Raw genomic sequence first — 18,471 nt, forward strand, 5'->3', positions numbered from 1 at the left:
ATTGGTATTCTTAGATTAAATATTAAAAATGAAGGAATATATTTAGTTTTTAAAAGTTAGTTTTTACATAAATGTAAAAATATCACCATATATTTTACAAACACATTCAGACTATCTTTACTGATAGAAACTGTCTAAATTCACTACGTAGTATCTGTTTATATCACCCCACTCCCAGATCTGCAATAACCTCACATTCTTGATTAATTATATGAATTAGTGTCTCAAGAAAGATCCTAAGAGGGATGCCTGAATGGCTCAGTCAGTTAAGCGTCTGCCTTTGGCTCAGATCATGATCCCAGGGTCCTGGGATTGTGTCCCACATTGGGCTCCTTGCTCAGCAGAGATCCGGCTTCTCCCTCTGCCTATCTCTTTCTCTCTCTCTGATAAATAAGTAAAATCTTTAAAAAAGAAAGAAGGAAAGAAAGAAAGATCCTAAGAGTCGTTCTCAGTACTTTTTTTCCCCCAGCATCTGAACCCGATTGGAGAACAGTCCTGTACCTTCTAACAGTAATGTCTATTAAACCTGGCAATTCTCTCTCTATAATCTTGGCATATCCAGCCCTTTTACATAGGGCTGGCTAAGTATAGCCATGTTGTTTCCATGATGAAAAGTTCCTAGGGTCAAATTATTTCTAATAAAAAATATTTTATTATATTTAAAATAGTTTATGTCTTCTCTTTCCCTTCCTTTTCCTTGAACTTTAACCTCAGTGATTATCTCTTGGTCCCCTAAAAATACCGCACCCTTTCACAAATCTTTCTCTTTCCTTCTCCTGGAAACCATCTACTTATATCAACTCAAAAGCGACTTCTTGTCCAAAGACTTCTCAGTCTTCAGATAAGATAGCCTTTCTTCCTCTGAACTTCCACAGCACCTTTATTTTAAACATTTCTAGTTTAGCATTCACCTGTGATATTGTGGTGTATCTGTTAGTGCCTGCCTCCCTGCGTGGCTGTATTCTAGGTCTTTTAGACCCAGTTCCTAGCAGAGTTTGGATTTACTCAGGGGTTGCTGTTTGAATGAATGAATGCTATGTGAACATCTTCACACCTGTTGACTGGTATGGGAAACTCTGTATGAATATATAATTTTGTAAACTTTTGCTACTTATCTAACATATGAAAGTCACGAAACCCAAATATTTTTAAAGGAAATCCTGAATGGAATATCACTGTTTGTGAAAGATGAGTCTTATTCCCTCAAGAAAATTAATATTTGCAGTCATAATAGATTTCCTTTACATGCTTACATATTTACATTTCCTTTGACTTTGATTGGTCCCTGTTCATGTATGAAGAACAAAACATAAGTGGAGTGTACGTATAGGAGCACTCAAATCCCTTCCTCCCATTAAGTTTAATTTACTTGTGACTTTAGTGTATCTATGAATTTTTTTCTTAATGGGAGAAGGGGAAGTCAGATATTCAATTAAGGTTTGTCCTGCATGATCCATGTTCTAATTTGAGGAGAATATCTTTTGAAAATACACCTTTTCTTTCTTTTTTCCTCTTGATACTTCATTTGTTTCTAATTTCCAACATAAATTCAATTCTTATCTAATTCTGTGTGAAGTGTTTACTTTTTTCCCAAATATCCATAATATATAAAGTTGACAGACTATACATTGTAAAGGAGAAAATCACTTAAGCATTATTATTTACTATTTTGTATCTCTAAAAGTGAGGCACCTATTCTCTTCAATAAAACAATATACATATTTTTAATTAAGTCACTGTTTATTTAAAATAATTTCTATCATGTTTAGCAGAGTGAAAAACTATAAACTATATGTTAATAAAGGAAAAAACCTAAGCAGAAATAATATTTTGTTGATTGGAAAATGAATGGCGCTCTTCATTTCATTGAAATAAAGCTGGAAAGTTAGATAGTAGGAAAGGAAATTACAAAATTCCACTTATCATGAAAACATTTCAACTTTCAAAAACTTGATTATTTGATGAACCACAATGGAAATTCCTTTTTTATTATCATAGTGTTTATATGAATTGTTTTATTTGATTGCTCATTTTTGGGTTGAGATTAGTAAAGACTTCTAGAAATTATTAAAGCGGGTGCAACTGCATTTTTATAACACCCCTTTTAAGAAGCACATAAGATTTATACTTCAATGTGGTGATTTTCAGATTTTTATTAAATATTTTGATTTAACCATTAATTTATTACAAAAATGAAAATTTTGTGTTGTTTGCCAATATACTGGGAAACCTGATAATGCAACTCATTATAATTCAGATTAAATATATTGTGAGCCTCCAGGACATATGGCGTCATGTACTCCAAAAACACACATGCAGAAAATCATTATAATGTAATTTGTCTAGAAGCTGGACATAAACTCTGCTCCTCACTAGTGAATGATGATTTACTTGAAGTCTTGGTGAGCATTTAGAGAACCAATTTTCATTCAACAGTATTTATGGAGCCATGCTATATGCAATGCTTTTTGTTAAGGGTTAGGGGTGATAGGTAGGGTAGAGAGAATTCAGATACCTGACATATGATAATAAAAATATCTACAAAGGCCATTATTATATTAATATTTGAACTGCAAAAATAAGGAGATCATATCAATATATTACACATAGATGCTAGAATTAGTTATTTGACATTAAAATTGTAAACCATAAGGAAAAATGTATTAAAATGTTTTTATACTGTAATTTTAGTTTATCTTTTTATATACATATGACACAGAAAATAAACCTGATTTCTAAAAACATACCGTTCTCCTTGCTTCCCACCACTTTTGGGGTTCACAAAAACTAAAAGTGGATGAGTACCAGGAACAGGAGTAATCTAGAAGAAAAGTTGGATAGATGGACAAATTATTCACATTATCTATGAAGAGGACCCTTGTTATTTCTAATTCATGAAACACCAATTAACAATTTGAAGAATATGGCTCTTAAGTTCTGTAATACGGATGGATAGACAGGTAGATCTATTCAGCAACTCAGTTAAACCCTGTGCTTTGACCATATATATATATATATATTAATAGGCATTCACTCCACAAAGAGAGGGAGGGTCTAGTTAGGTATTGGGCAGAGAGAAAGGCAGCTATGAAGAGGGAATGGTGTTTGAATAGCCATGAGATGAAAGCAAAAGGTACAATTTGTGGGACAGTGAGTAAAGCAGCCAGAATAAAGCAGAATACAGTGGGAGAAAAAAAAGATTAGAGGAAAGGGATCAAATGATAGAGAGCCTTGATTTTACAGACGACACCTACTTTAGAGCTTTGTGGCTTGCGTGGAATCCATCTGCCAAATCACTTACCAATTAGAATCTCAGTAAGATGGTTTGAGGTCTCTTTCAGCCTAACTGTCCCCCTCTACACAATGTTTCCTCAATGCTTTCTTTCCCTGCTTGGGCAGTAGACGGCCGGTTAATTAAGTCTGTTTGCTAAACAGGAATCTGTAAATTGGTGATACTCCTACTCTATGCCGTGCACTGCTTTCGTCACTGCTGGTTTCTTGGTTGAATAAGAAAAAGTGCCTGTCCTAGTGGAGCTTATATTCTAATGGAGAAATAGACAATAAACAAACAAATACACGGTCAGCAGTGAAACACACCATGAAAAGAAAGAAATCAAATAAAGTGATAGCTCTTTATTGGTGTGTGGGGAGGTGAAGTTGTTTTCAATAGGGGGGTAAAGAAGAACTCTCGCATTTTACCTGAGTTTAATGTTAATAAGTAGATTCTAAATACAAGTGTTCCTTTTCAATCTACCACTATATATATCCCATCTAAATACGGTTTGACAAAAAATATTTAGTAACAAAATATGCAACTACTGGAGCCCTCTTAACATTAAGTTGAAAAGTTCTAGATCAGTTTACTTTTTGAATGTAGATTCAAGGTATCCTTTATTGCTATGAATTTCTCTCTTAGAAAGTATTCAAAATATGTAATGAGACAAAAACACCCATTTAAACATACGATGTCCTTTCTTCCTGTTTGTTTAAACAACATAAATTAAAATATTCTTCTAATATATTTTCCTCCAATCTTAGGTGAAATGTAATTTTTCTAATGAGTATATAGGCACTGGGGAAATATTAAAATCTTCACATTAGTTATAATATATTAAAATATTCTTAATTTTTCTACTCTTACTCTACTTGTTGTCATTATTATCTATTGTCTCTGTCTCCACTTTACTTTCCTCTGTAAAGAGGACAGAAGTTCCTTGTTCCTGGTTTAGCTCTAATTCAGCTAGGAGGTAAGACAGATGAGCTGGGTTTGTAGTAACTTCCCAGATCTCTCCTGAACTAAATCTGCTCACTCAATTAATATATAGAAAGTGCCTACTAGGTTAAGCTACTGACTTACAGCGTTGCCGTTCTCCCCTCATTTAAAAGCTAAAATACAGAAACATTAAAGCACAACTTTAGTTAAAGACTTGCATTCGATTTATTTTTCAACCAATTATAAAATCAGATAGAACTCTTAAAGTTTGCACATGCAAAAGAAGGAATGCTAACATATGTGGATTTTAGTTGAGTTTTTCACTTAATTTGAATTGTTACTCCTTATTTTTATTTTTTTAAGTTTTTTTTTAAAGATTTTATTTATTTATTTGACACACACACAGAGATAGAGACACAGAGAGAGTACAAGCAGGGGGACTGGCAGGAAGAGGGAGAAGCAGGCTCCCCGCTGAGCAAGGAGCCTGATGCAGGACTCGATCCCAGGACCCCGGGATCATGACCTGAGCCGAAGGCAGCCACTTAACTGACTGAGCCACCCAGGCACCCAGTTACTCCTTATTATTAAATAAAGATGAGAATCTCAAGGTAAATAAAGGTTTTTAGCAAAACGTTGATCTTTCCCAAACTCAACATTCAGCTTACCATTCTATTAAAACAAATTAGATTATATTGAATTCCAATATTAACAACTTATTTGAAAATGTGTTTTGGAAGGCCTTTCAGAAATACATATTTATTGGAATATTTAAAGGCATCATAACTATTTATTAATAAAGGTCAGTACCAAGCTACAGAACAATTATGTTCTATGGTGCACATTATTACCATCAAATAAATATCCCACTAGAAAAAGGGTTATAGAGGATTCCAAAATCCAAAAATGAAGATGTCATTTTTAGAGGTGGATAAATGGATAAATAAGGTCAAATACATTAGAAAAATGAAAGATAATTTAGATAAAGAGCAAATTTAGAAGAATGATGATGCTCTACAAGTGACAGAAGTCAAATATTCCAAAAGGAAATGCAGGAAAAATAAAATCACCAGGCCATCTTTTCCTCATTTATCTTCTTATCACAAATTTGGCTTACAAAATTAGACTACATAAAAATAAAACACTGAAAACTTTAGGTATCTATTTGTAGGTTACCAGACACTGTGGAATAGAGCCCCGTTGATAATGATGTTAGATAAAACTCCTGACCTAAGACATTCTACATTTAAGGGATGACATGTGATTAAACATCAGCACCACTGAGACTCTTGTATTAAGGGATCATTTAATGGTGTTATACTAGAAATGTCAAGGTTTTAGGCAAATCTGACATCTTTTTCAATGTCCATTCAAAAAGCTTTAAAATTCAGCTAAACTTTGTTGCTATTTTAAAAAGGCCAATCCATGGGGCACCTGGGTGGCTCAGTTGGTTAAGCGTCTGCTTTCAGCTCAGGTTATGATCTCAGCATCCTGGGATCAAGCCCCACATCTGCCTCCATGCTCAGTGGGGAGTCTGTTTGTCCTTCTCCCTCTGCCCCTTCCCCTGCTCTCTCTCTCCCAAATAAATAAAATCTTGGAAGGAAGGAAGTAAAGAAGGAAGGAAGGAAGGAAGGAAGGAAGGAAGGAGAGAAAGAAGGAAAGAAAGCCAATCCAGCAAAGTAAATTTGAGGATTTTTGAATTTCACAGCACCAGACCTGCAGTATTGCACAGTCATTTTCAAGTCTGACAAGTTAAAAATAAGCAACTACTTTGTGCACTAATACTCCTGAAGTAAGGAGAAGGATCTTACTGTCAAAGACTGCTATTATCACTACTATCACATATTCCTTGTCATCTTTAGTAAAAGAACCCTGGCCAAAGGGTAATTTTGAAAGACTGGCAGCTCCCATCACACCTGTATCTTGGAAACTGTTGCTGCTGGTTGCAGAATTTAAATATGTATTTCTTTTGAAGAGCTTTAAGAAGGTGTGACTTTCTGTGTCTTGCCATATAAGAATGCAAATAAATAGTCTTAAGTAGAAAAAAAAATGTGTCTATATTTTGTTTATAATTGGAAGTTGTTATAGATTGAATTGTGTTTCCCCAAATTTTATGTTGAAACCATACCCCCCAGTGTGGTGGTATTTGGAGACAGGGCCTCTGGGAAGCAAGGAAAGTTAGATGAAGTCATAAGAGTGGGAGCTTCATCATGGGATTAGTACCTTTATAAAAGAAAGATCTACCCCCGCATCCGAACACACAAAAAGAAGGTCATGTGAGGACACAGAAAGATGACTGCCATCTAAAAGCCAAGTGAAGAGGACTCAGAATAAAATTTAACTTGTGACCTTGATCTTGAGTTTTCCAGCCTTGAGAACTGTGATAAATAAATGTCTGTTGTTTACACCACCCACCTATGATACTTTATTATAGCACCCCAATTTAACTAATGCAGAAGTGTTTTATGGAAACTCAAGATATGCTCTTTACAAAAGAAGAGTGAGAGCTTCTAGGCATCTTCCTCTGGATGCCAGCATGAAACTCCATATTATAAGGACTGGAAGCCATCTTTGGTAATGAGGGGATCTTAAAGATACTACAGATCGAGGATAGGAAAGATAGTACCAGCCCTGATAAAAATGTGGAACTGTCTTACTAGCCCTGCTCCTGAAAATCCTACTTCTGGACTTTATTTACATGAGAGAAAAATTTATGCATATCTTGTCTAAACCACTGTTACGTTTTATTTTGTTTTTGTTTCCCTGTTACACGTGGCATATCCTAATTATAATTGGTATGAAAGACAAGATCCATAAGAGCACAGAACTGAATACAGATGGAACCAGCCACAGAAATTTTATACTTCATCAAACTTGTAAATATTTCTAGATCCTGAGTGAGGAACAGAAACTTGATATCAAAATCCCTGAAGATACTCTATATATTTTATTTTTATTTTACATTATGTTATTCTCTTTATTGAGTAAAGGCATAATCATTTTCAGTGAATCCTTCTGTAACTTAAAGAGTCTAAGATAAGGAGAAAACACAGGTATTACTAGATGTGATATGTCAATTACTTAATTCAATCTATTTGATTCCAGATTTTGTTTTCCAGAGAGATCAAAATCAGGTAAGACTAATTTACAGAATTCAGAATTCAGTCTAGCAGAGCTAATTTGTATTGCAATGCAAATCATTTATACTGAAAATAAGGAGGTTAAAAGAATACAAATTTTCTTAGTTTCCAAAACTTGGTATATCTGATTTCGATGAATAAAGTTTTTTGGAAGTATCTTACAATAATTTTTTATATTTTGAAGTGATATTTTTATTATTATACTTTAAAACAATTTCAAATTTACAGAAAAGTTAAAAGGACTGTTCAAATTACCTTTTTTTTCCCTGAGCCATTTGAGACTAAGTTGCCAAAATGATATTTTATCATTCTTGTTTACTTTAGAGTAGCCTATACACAAGACCATTCTCTTACATAAACACAACACAACTGTCAAAACCAGGGAATTTACATGATTCTGTACTAGCTGCTTGTGTTATAAAGGCCATTACTGAGACAAATGGTAAAACCTGAATGGGATCCGGGAATTAAATAGCACTAATATATCAATCTTATATTCAAGTTTACTAATTCTCTTTGAACTATATCTGATATAATCTTTAATATGATGAATTTTCAATTTTTACTGCATACAAAGTTTTGAAATAACGTAAAATACAGTCATTTTGAACACTGACTTACTGCTGTCCTAAAATATTGTACACTTTTTGTTACAGATTTTGGTGGAATGAGAGGGAAAACTAAAACATACATATACTAAAAACATCTGTCAGCCTAAACCTATTTGTTCTTGGAAGTAAATATTTATACAGCATTTGAAATAATCTTAAGTGGAACAGTATATAAGACAGAACAAAGGTAAGTTGCTCTGCCTGAAACATGAATGAGCCCTGAACCTACTCTCAGCCTCCCATCATCCCACCATCACGCTTGAGGCATCTCCATAGAGCCCTGGGCTTCTCAGACCAGTTTTTAAGATACATTGAGATAGGGATTACAGTATAGCACAGAAAATATTGACAAAGGGAAAAAATGTTCAAGACACTTGAAAACTTGAAGAATGGTTATAAATTGGATACAAAGGGCTTTCCAAGATGTGACAGTTTATACTGGATTCTTCTCTATAGAGAAAGAGCTAATCCTGTGAAAACTTATTTATTCACATAAAAGGGTTATTTCAGATAGTAAATATTAAAAGGCAGGACTTGAGTCATAATAGTTTTGGGTCCCAGTTTAACAATTTCTTTCTCTATATACTCTCTCTTGGTAATCTCATTTTATCTGATGGTTTTAAGTGCCATCAATACACCTTTCACTTCTAAATTTATATCTACCCTCTGCTCTGAATTCTAGATTCACGTATCTGTCTGCCTACTTAAACATTTCCATTTAGATGTCTAATGGCAACAGAAATTTCTCTCCAAAACCTATTCACCTAGACCCTTTTCTATCTCAGTCAATGGCAACTCTATCATTTCAGGTGAATGAGCCAAACATCTAAAGAGATGTCCCTAAATCCCTAATTTCTAATAAACCCTGTATCTAATCTATCAGCATATCCTGTTGACTTTCTTCAAAATATATGGAGAATCTACCTCTTTACCTCCCCTGCTCTACGCTGGATGTGCCTCCACCCTATAAACCCTAAATAACTGGTGGCTGTCTCCAAACTTGACTCTTTGCTCCCTAACAATCTAACCTCAACAAGGGTAAGCCTTTCAACATTTAAGTCAGGATCATGTTATATCTCGCCATCTCTTTCAGATGGAAAGTCAGAGTTCGTATGCAGACCTTGAAGGCTCTGTAGCACCTAGTTTCTATTACCTCTCTAAAGTACTCTTCACCACTTTCCATATTGCTCAGCCTGCTCCAACCATGCAGTTCTTGTTGATCCTAGAACTTGCCAGGCATGCGCCTGTCTTAGGGTTGCCCATCCCCTAGATATTCACAGACCAAAGGCCTCATGTAAGTCTTTACTCAAATATCACATTTTAATGAGGCCCAATCTAGCCATGTTACTTAAAAATTAGAGACAACTCTAACTCTCAGTCCTGACACTTATTACTGAGCTCCATTTTTTCCATATTATTTATAATCTAGCACATTATAAGTTGGGAACAGGGACTCGGTTTAAAGGATATTGTATTAAAGTGTAAAATAATAATTCTGGACTTGGGGAGTTAAATGACAATGAAGAGCTAATTATGGAAGAGCAACTGGCTTGAGGATCCTAGTCAAGGGGCAGGCACGTATGCACACATATGTATGCACATACACACATCAATCAAATAAAGGGAACTAATTGTATACACATACTATATATTGTATAAAGTACACACACACACATATGTTTACAGTCTTGGTGATTATAAGAATGAGATATTGCAAATAAAGACAATAAGAACAGGGAGACGCAGTTGTGGTAGGGGATGGCACTGGCTCAGTTTTAGGTGTTTAAATATAAAGGTTCCCCATTTTTTTCTAGTGTTAGGAATATTACAGACCAGACTTTTTGGTTCTCTAGTGACCCTTTCATTTGGAAATCCTTCTCAGAGAATAATTCGGGACAAGATAACTTCAGTTTAATACAGTTTACACAATGGTTCGTCACTTGTTTGTTCACATGTGAATAGTTATCTGCATTTTTACATCTCGTGCATGTTAGAAATTATAGTTTCAATTACATCTGATCATATGTATTAAGTGTAAACCTATGGTGTGAGCAGTGACAAAGACAGAGTGCCTAACCACCTCTATTTGAAGTCCCCTAGGACCCGGGTTAATTAATGAGACTCATCCTAAGGTTATACATGATCTATTACTTCCTCTAATTAGAAATAATAATCCTGATCATTATGCTGGTTAGCTGGAAAGAAGTAAGATGAATGTGCTTAACTATGATTAATAGTCTTCTTTAAGCAGTGTAGATCTCTTCTGTCAGGGACTTATATGCAAACCAGGCTGCAACTCAATGCTTTTTCATGATATACATTTTTTAAAACCCACAGAAAAATTAATTTTCTGGCCTATCTTTTTACCTTTCCTGATAAAGAACAACCATTTTATAATTTTAAAATTGATTACCACAACAAAATTTATTTATTTTTCTACTTTGCATTAGTGATCCAATAATTGATTCTTTTACCTTTTTTACATTTTCCTCAAAATTATGTGAATACATATGTCTATCATATTTTAGTCCATTCTGCTGAGGTGAAACAGATTGTTGCACATGATTATAAACCAACAGTTAAAATTCAAAAAAACTATGATGATAATAATCATGGTATTTATTTGATGCTGTTTTATAAGGGCTGATGTCTACCCTGTGCTTACTAACAACTTTACCAGATAAATTCATATACAAAAGAAAGTTAGGAAAAGTTATTATTTGGTTTGAGAGATGGGAGTATATTCACTGAGAAAGGCAGGTGGTCAGAACAAGGTAGTCACAAAGTTAGCATTTATATACCTGTTAAAACTTTTTTGCCCAAGGAGACTGGGTATTGCAGGAGTAAGACGTATACACTATGAGCCAGATGGTCCTTATTAAACTTTGACTTTACAAACTGACTAACTGTGAGGCCCTGGGAATAACTATACCTTTGAACATTTTGAAATTGGTGATAATAATGATGGCATTTATCATATGTTTATTGAGAGAACTAAGAGTATTTATCTCATATGTTTATTGAGAGGATTCATTTACTTCATAGGCATAACATATTATCATGGTGTCTAGCATATACTGTTTAACAAAGAGTACATGTTTCCCTTTCATGTTGAGAAATGTCTAGCCATGTGTGCAATGGACTTGAATTTTAAAATTAATTTTCTTTTCTGATATTTTCACCACTGGAACTCAGAGTGACCGAAGATTTAAGCAATATTTGCAACTGAATTATGAAATTTATAAATTTTTTTCACTAAAAATTTTACAGGACCACTTAAATTTTTTTTGCCATCTTTTTTTTTTTTTTTTGGCTATCAAAGTGGATAGACTTCATATCTGAGTCTCTCAACGAGACTGATAAACATACAGAGATGACTACCGAAAAATGTAGATCCTGATTTACTCTTTTGATAATTAATTTCTAAACTTTCTAACCAATGTAATAATTTTATCATTTAGAATTTTCTCTTTTTAGATTTGAGTTTAGTAATTCTTAAAAAATTTTCTATTCACAATGTGTTTTATTAAATCAGAACAAATCAGTAATCTGGTTATCAATATTTAAGCAATTATTATTAAATATTCAATGTGATATTCAAAATAATGAAGAAACATGCATTCAGGCAACTACTATGTGCTCTGAACTCTGCTTCCAAATTAAGGGATATAAAACACACAATCCATCATATCACAGATAAAATAATAAATGAAAATATATGAAGTTATGTATATTGAAGGCAACTATATGATAAAAATATATTTTTGTTTGGTAAGTGGTCAGTAAATTTTCCTGGAGAACATGAAACTTGAAGAATATTGATAAAGAAAGGAAATGAAAATTAGAAGAGAGAAATGTATAGGTAAAAAAGCCAAAAAAAAAATGAGCTCACAATTTCATTGATGCAGTCAACTTCACTGATTGTTTTTACATTGGAGTGAGGAACAGAGGCAAATAAATACAATATATACAATCTACAGAATCTCTCAAAAGCAGACTGAAAGAAATCTTACTCCTGATGTTGGACATCCTAGGGATGTTAAAGGTTTTTAAAGTACTAAAATCATGATTTTGAGCTACCTGTATTTACTTAAACTAGAAATATATAAGGACTTTCAATTTTGAATTTAAACTTCAGAAGATATGGATAAATCATAATAAATCCTTTATTTTATTTTTTACTTAGGAACAAAAGTATCCACACACGAAATTCATTTTAGTTTTTCCTCGACATCTTTTTGCCAGTAAAATGACTCTTCCAAATATATAAGCAATATATATGAAGAAAGTAAACTTGTACATAAATAATAGGAATGCATATAAAAAATGTATATATTTAGTGATATTTGCAAGACCTTCAGATTGACCAAAGATCTCTTACCAACTTGAGTTCAAATGCAGATAAAATCAGAAGTGATTAATATAATTGGAGTGTCACTCTGTCATTCAATATAAAACTGACACCTTGATAAATTAATAAAGATCTTTCCGAAGTCCTCTGTTAAGCTAATCTGCACATTAAATAAATGTGTTGCTAGCTGGACATATGTAAGAGCATAGAAATTACAAATATGAAAGCTACACAAATTTGGATTTAAAAAGTCATACCTGTAGGCCTTGCCCATCCACCGTCACAGAGTTGGCTCTTTGCATTTTGTTCTTATCTGTCACTTTGTTTGACTGCTGGGAACCACCTTTTTCCTTTTTCACTGTTGCTTGTCTTTCCTATAAGGAGGAAATCTTTTATATGAATGTTGTTTTACTAAAAAGGGCAACACAAAGAGAACGTTTGTGGCTACAAACTTGGGCCCACATTCCTAATTGGGAGTTCCTAGTGAATACTAAGAATGCTGTTGCTTTCAACTGGCTTAGTCCATGTGATAGACGGATAATAAAAACATCCGTTAAAGAGACTATGAGAAAGAAAACCAGATGGCATTCCCCTATGTGCCCAATTAGGACTGTTTATCAGAAGTTATCAAGGACCAATAAAGCTAATTACTTTCATAAGGAATGGTAGAAATAAATAATATGGAGTTATAAAAGATTTGTTATTGAGCACTAAAAATAATGCTTATAAGTACAGGTAATATCGAAAATGCATACATGATGAACTTTTAAGCTGCTACTTATATCCAGGATGGCATAAAATTTAAAACACATATTCCATCCCAGCTAATTCCTTTGTTCACCATAGTGGAAACATTTCTTGTAGTTGTCTGCTTCCTGTTTCTATTTTCACCTCCTCTCACTCTCTCTTTAATCCAACCCAAAAGCTTTTTTCACCATTAATCCACCAAAACTGCTCTTCTAAAAATCATCAATGACCTTCTCATTGTCACAGCTATTGCTCAGCCGTCATCTTTTCCACTTTTTAGCAGCATTTGACAGAATTGACCTCTTCCTCCCTCTTGAACATTTGCCTCACTGGGCTTCGCACACATCTTTCTCTTACTCTTAGTTCTCTTCTTACTTCACTAACTGCCTCCTTAGAGGCTCTTCCATTGGGTCTTCCTCCGGATTTATGGTCCATAACATTTAACCTCTTCCTTGAACGTCTCATTTTCACTCTCTACACTCACTCCCTAGGTAGCTTCATTAAATCCCCAGGCTCTGAATTTCAACTTCATGAGGAGGACTTCTAAAGCTATAGTCCTATTCATATTTCTTCCTTGAACTTTAACTCCTACATACAAATGCCCTTTCTATCCTTCCATCAGTGTCTAAAACACACATTGGTCCTAAAATTTCCAAAACGTTTTTATTTTTTTAACTTTTTTACACATTTCCTGCTTACCCCCTTTGAAAACTAATCCCAAACTGGATGATGACTCACCACTTCCATCACTACAAACTTTAGGCCTATTTTCTTCTTTGCCTGGATTATTGTAGCCATCAGCTTCCATCTTTGTCAATCTGTTTCCGTCTTAATCTCCCTACAGTAGGTTCTCTATACAACAGCCACACTTATCCTATTTCACTCCACTCCAGCTACCTCCACCTATGCATTAATCCTTGATCACAACAAGCATGCTCTTAATTCAGAGCTTTTGCAATCACTCTTCACTGTCCTGGAAAGCTCTTTTCTGTATATTTGTTGGGTTTGCTCCTCACTTACTTCAGATTTCTGAAGTTTCTGTTCAAATGTCAGGTAGGCCTCTCTATTCCCTTTAGCCTCCTTTTATAGAAACATATAAATATATGCATATATATATATATATTTACATATTATATAATATAGATAAAATTTATTACAACCTGTAATGTTTTCTATTTAATTAGTTTAATGCTAGTCTTCACCCACTTTAGTCAAAGCTCCATAAAAGAAAGTGCTTTGTTTGCTTCACTGTTGTACATTAGATCTTAAATCAGTGCCTGACAAAAGTCAGGATAAATGAACAGAGAAATAAATGAATCAACATTAAAAAAAATTTATATGCTGAAATATTCTATTGAGAGGGAATCTTGGGTCATGTCTAGGCTTGGTATGAAAAGTTGTTCTGATCTAATAGCACTGTCTTCCATGTGTGCTTAAATACTTGAGTGACATATATTTTCTGATCTGAATTCAGTAATTTTGGAACATATTTTATCTGGACTTAAAAGCAAAGCTCTCTCTTTTTTTTTTTAAATGGGCTCCAAGCCCAGTGTGAAGCCCAACACAAGGCTTGAACGCACACCCTAAGATATCAGGCATCGGACACTTAACCTACTGAGCGACCCAGGTGCCCCAAAATGAAGCTCTTTTTAACTATATTAGGACCAGATGGATCAGAAAACTTCTCCGTCCAAAATAGATGCTAATCAATATAGTCCATTTACCTTGCAATTTCATGGTGTAAAATCACTGAATATATTTTTGTGTGGCTAAAAATGGATGGTGTAAGAGGATTCCTGAAATTCACATTCTTTGGAAAATGATATACTTTCATATAAGCATAACTTCTGGCAAAAATATTGATTTTTTTAAAGTTAGATTATTCTTTCTAAACTTGCAAATTGTAATTTTGGCCATAGAGAGTTAAAATTATAATGCATAGAAGGAGTGGATTATAGGATGAGGTTTGGAGTCAGAAAGCCTGAGCTGAATCCCATCTCTGCTACTTAAATATTATGTAATCTTAGAGAACTTGACTCTTATTCAAAATGGAGTTAGCAATACCTATTTCTTCAAGTTGTGTAAGGTTTAAGAGAAAATACATAAACTCCTAACATTGTGCCTGTATTAGAATATGTGCTCAATAAATGAAAGTTATTATGAATAATAAAGTGTGGCTCTCCCATTAGGGTGCTCATTAGTATTATAATTATGCAAAGTGTTTATTATACTTCCAAGTGCATATATATGAAAAAATTACACTTAGTTACAGTTAAGTATATGTTTAAATAAGTAAGACTCAATATTTACAACTGAAAATCCATATTTTGTATTAAGAGTTCAAAAATGTAATAATGGTGGAAAGTATGGGAATAATTTCTTTCTGGATTCTTGCATGAAGGTATATAAGACATGGTAACAATATAAAAATCTACAGAGTAGAAGATATACATTATCTTATGTACCTTATATTCTATCACACCGTATATACCTTGTAGTCTGCCATATAATCCAACAATTGCTATTTGGCATTTGTTTACTAAAATGTTTAGTTTACAAGAACTAAGTATGATTTAAGTTGGTTGGTCACATCAGAAGTGGATATTTATGACCAAACTATTTATATATGTAGTGCTGGAAGTTTAAGACATATTAAGTGTGTGTCTGTAAAGAGCTACCAAGTCACCTATTAACATGATTTTATTCTTAGCTATGCTCATAACTAGGGGAATTCCTTTGCTGGTAAGAATCTCCAACTAGCAGAAAGCAGTTGATTAAGTAGCTTCAGGTCTCTTCAGGGAGTCACCTTTCGGAGTAAATTGGAGTAGATGAAAGAAATGCTGTATAGGAACCTTTGTAAAATGTAAAAACAAAATTTTAAATCCAAAATTGAATGTTCAACTAAGGCATTCTTTTTGAAATCTAAAATTATAAGAAAGAGGTATATAACAAGTTCACAGAAAAATCCTCAGTATATCCTGAAGTTGTCAAAAAGCTTCAGGAAGAGCTCACTGACCTGATTTTGCATCATTATTAAGGATAAAATTGCTCTCTGGTAATAGGGGTAGTGGTCACCACCTCACCTTCCACTTTTTTGTTTAAGTGTTTGGGCTCTAAACCACAAAATAAACATTTTTATTTTATTATTGAATTTTATTGAACGTTGAATTTTTATTATATAGCTTAGATAATACTAAAATAGTAAATGTTTGTTTAAACACACACACACACTCCAAGAAAGCCATGTGGTTTCTTTTTGGGGGGGAAATATAACTACTGGATGAAATTTGTGGAATTAATCAAGGCTGAAAATTTTAAACAGGAGAAACTCATAAGCATTTAATTTTTCCGAGAGTTTTCTTTTTATTACACTCATTTGTTTTACTTTTATTTCCAAATTGTATAGAAGTCTCTGAGATATTCACTATACTTTATTTAAGCAGCATAAGCTCACAGTAGGATAGTTGGATATTTTTTCCTATTTCCACTGAGAGAATCTTTAGTTCTTTCATATTTTATATGAGGGACAGGAAGGGGGAAGCAATTGCACCCTTGAAAGATCTGCTGTCCCCAAATATTTCACTAGCTTGTTTTGGGGGTTAATTAATTCTGAATGGCAGAGCTCTATTATGATATTTAAGAGACTTACCCCTAGTGTTGAAGTTATTGAAATGTTCCAGGAAGAGATCACCAACCTGATTTTGCATCATTATTAAGGATAAAATTGCTCTCTGGTAATAGGGGGCAGTGTTCACCACCTCACCTTCTGCTTTTTTTCCCCCCTACGTTTTTGGGCTCTAAACCACAAAATACATTACCTTATTATAATTAAGGCAAATTTTGTTCTGCCAGAAAAATTATCCCAGATATAAAAAGAGTTGGAAAATTATTGCTTTAATCAATAGAAATTATTCAAACACTGAAAAGAGCTACTCTAACCACAAAAAAGAATATAGAAAATATAACTATGAAATATAAAATATAGTTATTGATATTTCAGCATTTTCAAATACCAACCATTTGTGTTGGCTATGCAGACATTTTAAATATAGAATTGAATGTTTTGTGATCCTTAGACTCTATAAGTAGCACAACAGATCTTAACTGGGGAATACATTGTAATAGAATTCCAAAAGAATAATCACCATAATTAACAAAGAAGAAAAGCCGAAAAGACCATTCACAGAAAACAGAAAGATGAAATAAATGACATAAAAAGACCTCACTTTAAATATGTGCTATAAAAATTTTTTTTATATCATGCTGATTCTCCGAGGTAGAGTATTTGTGCATTGCTGAAAGCTGCTTTCACAAAAGGGATGTTTACCACAATACTTCAGCCTGCTGTTATCGATCACTCACAAACTGCAAGCAGCAAGTGATGATTACCTCAAGCACAGGGTTTTCTTCTTTTTGTCCAATCTCAGCATGAAAGACAGGCAGCAGCAAAGCACCTTGACTGGTACAAAGCCACAAAAGGGTGGGGAGGGGATGCACTGCTGCCCCGGCATCCTTCACGTGAGTCCTGGAGCTCGCTTTATCTGCTACAGCCCCACTTGGCCGGATGGAGACTTAGCCCTTTCCACCACTGGAGGTAGGCCACAAGAATTTCCCAGAAACTCTAGAATTTGAACCCAAGGTACCACTTGGATATTCCCAATATAAAAGATCTCACTGAAGCAGAAGTGTCACCAAATTCATCAGGACTTACAAGGGTTACGGGCTCTAAGAAAGCAAGGTTGACAGCTGCAAAGCTGCACTTTTAATTACTGTGACCTTATCGTGAGATTGGAGTAGTTTCCTGCCGAGAGAAACTAATTCCTTCGAAAAATAGCAAAGACTCTAAGTCTGCTAGGAATCCTTGGAAGTTGCAGCAAAATTTATTATTGCTGAGTAGCAAAGTAGTCTTGACTTAAAAAAAATAGTTTATATAGTTATAAACATAAATATAATAATTGATATAAAGATTTTCATTTTTTTTTAAATTTAGTTAAGTGCTTACTAAAAACAAAAACTGCTTTGGGCAGAGTCACAAATATGGGCTTGGAGACCAAATTCCAGCTTTGTCTCTTAACTTGCTGTGCAAACTTGGGCAAGTAATTTATTATCTCTAAGCCACCACTTAATTCATCTATAAAATGAGAAGATTTGTGTGATAATAAATTGAGAAAATGTAGATAAAGGTACCGGCATAAAATAGGAGCTCAGTAAATGGCACTGATTTTCAAAATATAAAAAAAGGTATATGGTTCTATATTATCATTAAGTTATCACGCATATGCTGCTTAGATCATAGGAGTTAAAGATGGGTGTTCTGAAGAAGTTCATTTACTTTGTAATACTTTGTGTCCGTTCAATCACCATAGCTGGGGATCAGTGGTGCAATGATCCAGTTGGGTTTTTTGGGGCAGA

The 18,471-nt window shown here is 33.9% G+C and overlaps 1 protein-coding gene across 11 annotated transcripts in view; it reads right to left on the bottom strand.

The window, feature by feature from the left end:
- DGKB (diacylglycerol kinase beta) overlaps positions 1 to 18,471 on the bottom strand; it is an 863,998-nt gene that overhangs the window by 405,166 nt on the left and 440,361 nt on the right. For all 11 annotated transcript variants that reach the window (XM_057304222.1, XM_057304226.1, XM_057304221.1 and 8 more), the window contains 2 exons: positions 12,570 to 12,686; positions 2,748 to 2,821 (listed from right to left, as the gene is read on the bottom strand). In XM_057304222.1, the coding sequence (XP_057160205.1) occupies positions 2,748 to 2,821; positions 12,570 to 12,686 (191 nt within the window). The remainder of the gene's footprint in view (positions 1 to 2,747; positions 2,822 to 12,569; positions 12,687 to 18,471) is intronic.

This window comes from Ursus arctos, unplaced genomic scaffold, assembly GCF_023065955.2.
Source record: "Ursus arctos isolate Adak ecotype North America unplaced genomic scaffold, UrsArc2.0 scaffold_3, whole genome shotgun sequence".
Lineage (NCBI taxonomy): Eukaryota > Metazoa > Chordata > Mammalia > Carnivora > Ursidae > Ursus > Ursus arctos.